The sequence below is a fragment of the Penaeus japonicus genome, unplaced genomic scaffold, assembly GCF_977035675.1.
Source record: "Penaeus japonicus unplaced genomic scaffold, GWHDUDI00000001_assembly GWHDUDI00000013, whole genome shotgun sequence".
Taxonomy (NCBI): Eukaryota; Metazoa; Arthropoda; class Malacostraca; order Decapoda; family Penaeidae; genus Penaeus; species Penaeus japonicus.
Genome location: NW_028234415.1, coordinates 5,164,063 through 5,166,562, shown reverse-complemented (window position 1 = coordinate 5,166,562; position 2,500 = coordinate 5,164,063). Strand labels below are relative to the sequence as shown.

General features: G+C 34.5%; 1 protein-coding gene across 1 annotated transcript in view; it reads left to right on the top strand.

Annotated features, from left to right (window-relative positions):
* LOC122243414 (monocarboxylate transporter 3) overlaps positions 1 to 582 on the top strand; it is a 31,222-nt gene extending 30,640 nt beyond the window's left edge. The window contains exon 5 of the mRNA XM_043000979.2: positions 1 to 582. This exon is cut by the window's left edge and continues 748 nt beyond it. Within this exon, the coding sequence (XP_042856913.2) occupies positions 1 to 559 (559 nt within the window). The 3' untranslated portion in view covers positions 560 to 582.
* The last annotated feature ends 1,918 nt before the right edge of the window (positions 583 to 2,500 follow it).

Here is a 2,500-nt window from a genome sequence, read left to right as displayed (position 1 = left end):
CGGCGCCGGTGACATGGTGGGTAGGATGTTGGCCGGGGCGTTCATGGGCTGCAGTATTCCGCCCCTTCTGCTTTTCAGCGCCATCCAGCTTTTGCTAGGACTCACCATCGGGAGCGCAGCCCTGGCGTCCACTCACGGAGAGTTGATAGCGGCGATGGTTGGCTTCGGCATCGCGTGTGGCTTGCAGAGCGTCCTCTACGCCCTCATGCCATCACAGATGAGTTCCGGCGTGGGAGTGGCGCGGGTGCTCGGTTACCTCCTGCTGGTCACAGGGGCTGGAGCCTTGTCAGGGCCACCGATCGCTGGAGCACTCGTGGATCTCACAAATTCGTACACTTCTGTTTTGATACTGTGTGCTGCCGCTCCTGCAGGGGCAGCGGCCCTTAACCTCGCTGCATATTTCACCTCTCGCTTTAGTTCCACTTCCATCATGAATACAAAGTCATCTTCGTCTACCAACACCAAGTCATCGTCAACGACCATAAGTAATCTGACATCTGATGAGCTTCTAGGAGCATCCACATCACAAAACATCTATAAGAAAGAATCGGATGTATAGAAGCTAACATTTCTCCCAGAGAAGAGAGACGAAAATGTGATATTCATATATTATTCCAAGTGCAGTTTGTACACTTCTACCAACGTTTGTTGTAGAAATCTAATATAGTTTATATGTATCTTGAGTTAATGCTGGCACAGTGGTTCCCGCCGCTCGACTTATGGATTCTAGATTGGATAATAAATATATGGTTGAGGCACCTATGTCAAACACAAGTTGTATGAGGTGGAGACCAACAATTATAAACTGTTGGGAACTTGAAATGTTAGCTATAATGGTGTTGATAGTAATTGTAATGATAAATATCTTAACTTTCTTTTTTTATTATTATTGTAATTATCAATACTTATCATTATCATTATTTATATGATTATCATTATTATTGATAGCAGTCTAATACTAGGAGTGGTAGTCATATTATCATTATTCTTACTTATTGCTGTTATTATTATTGATATGAATATTGTTATTATGCTTTATGATTATAATTATTATCATCACTGTTATCCCTATTATTATTACCATTATCATTATCATCAGTGTCATCAATAGTAGCAGCATTAGTATTATGAATAGCAACAGCATCATTATTGTTATCATTATTATTGTCATTAGTAGTGGTAGTGGTAGCAGTAGTACCATTCATTAGTAGTAATGATAGTGATAGTTGGGTCAATCAGAGATCATTATAGTGCATCATTTTCATCATTATTACGACAACCGCCATCATTATTTTTTTATTGTTATTGTTAATGTTATTATTTTTGTTGTTCGTTCTTGGCTCTGGAGCCACTCTGTCTTGTATCATGATATATCTTGCATGGAAATGTAAAATCAGTCATTCCAGTCTCGATGTTCTTTATTATGATATGTTCCATTATCATTTTCATCACTGTTGTATTCCCAATGGGCATGGGAATGCTGTTAGTTGGTTGGGTATACTTCATTATTATATATATATATATATATATATATATATATATATATATATTATATATATATATATATATATATATTTATATAAAATATATATAAATATACAAATATACAAAATATATAAATGTATAAATATATATATATATATATAAATATATATATAAATATAAGTATAAATATATATATATAAATATATATAAATATATAGATATATAAAAAAATATATATATAAATATAATATATATATATATATATATATATATATATATTATATATATATATATATATATATATATATATATATATATACACACACACACACACACACATTTAAGCTGTGTATGAAATGTAAATATATTTTGCTATTTTTTTAGATATTCTATTTTGCATAGGGAGTCTATCATAATCTATTTGTAATAGCAATCTTTAATGTAAATCGAATGTAAATCTAAGTATCAATAAAGATCTATATGAATATTCTCCCCTTGTTATTGCTAATCATAAAGCAAATGAGTGTTTGATAAAACATATTTTGTGAAAAATAAAACACTTAGATGTGGATAACTACATAATTTACAAACTAAAGATATATGCATAATTCGTCACTTACATAGCGTAAATTCAGTTGCTCTCTCAACATGTCAATAGTCAATGTTCTACAGAGGTAAAAATTGGACTCTGCCAATAGAGGAGGGGTGGATCTCTCTCTCTCTCTCTCTCTCTCTCTCTCTCTCTCTCTCTCTCTCTCTCTCTCTCTCTCTCTCTCTTCTTTTCTCTCTCTCTCTCTCTCTCTCTCTCTCTCCCTCTTCTCTCTCTCTCTCTCTCTCTCTCTCTCTCTCTCTCTCTCTCTCTCTCTCTCTCTCTCTCTCTCTCTCTCTCTCTCTCTCTCTCTCTCTCTCTCTCTCTCCTCTCTCACCCACACAAACACACATACACACACACACACGTACTGCATCCTGTTCCCTCAAACATTACCTGCCAATTTATTTTGCCGTGAAAAAAAAC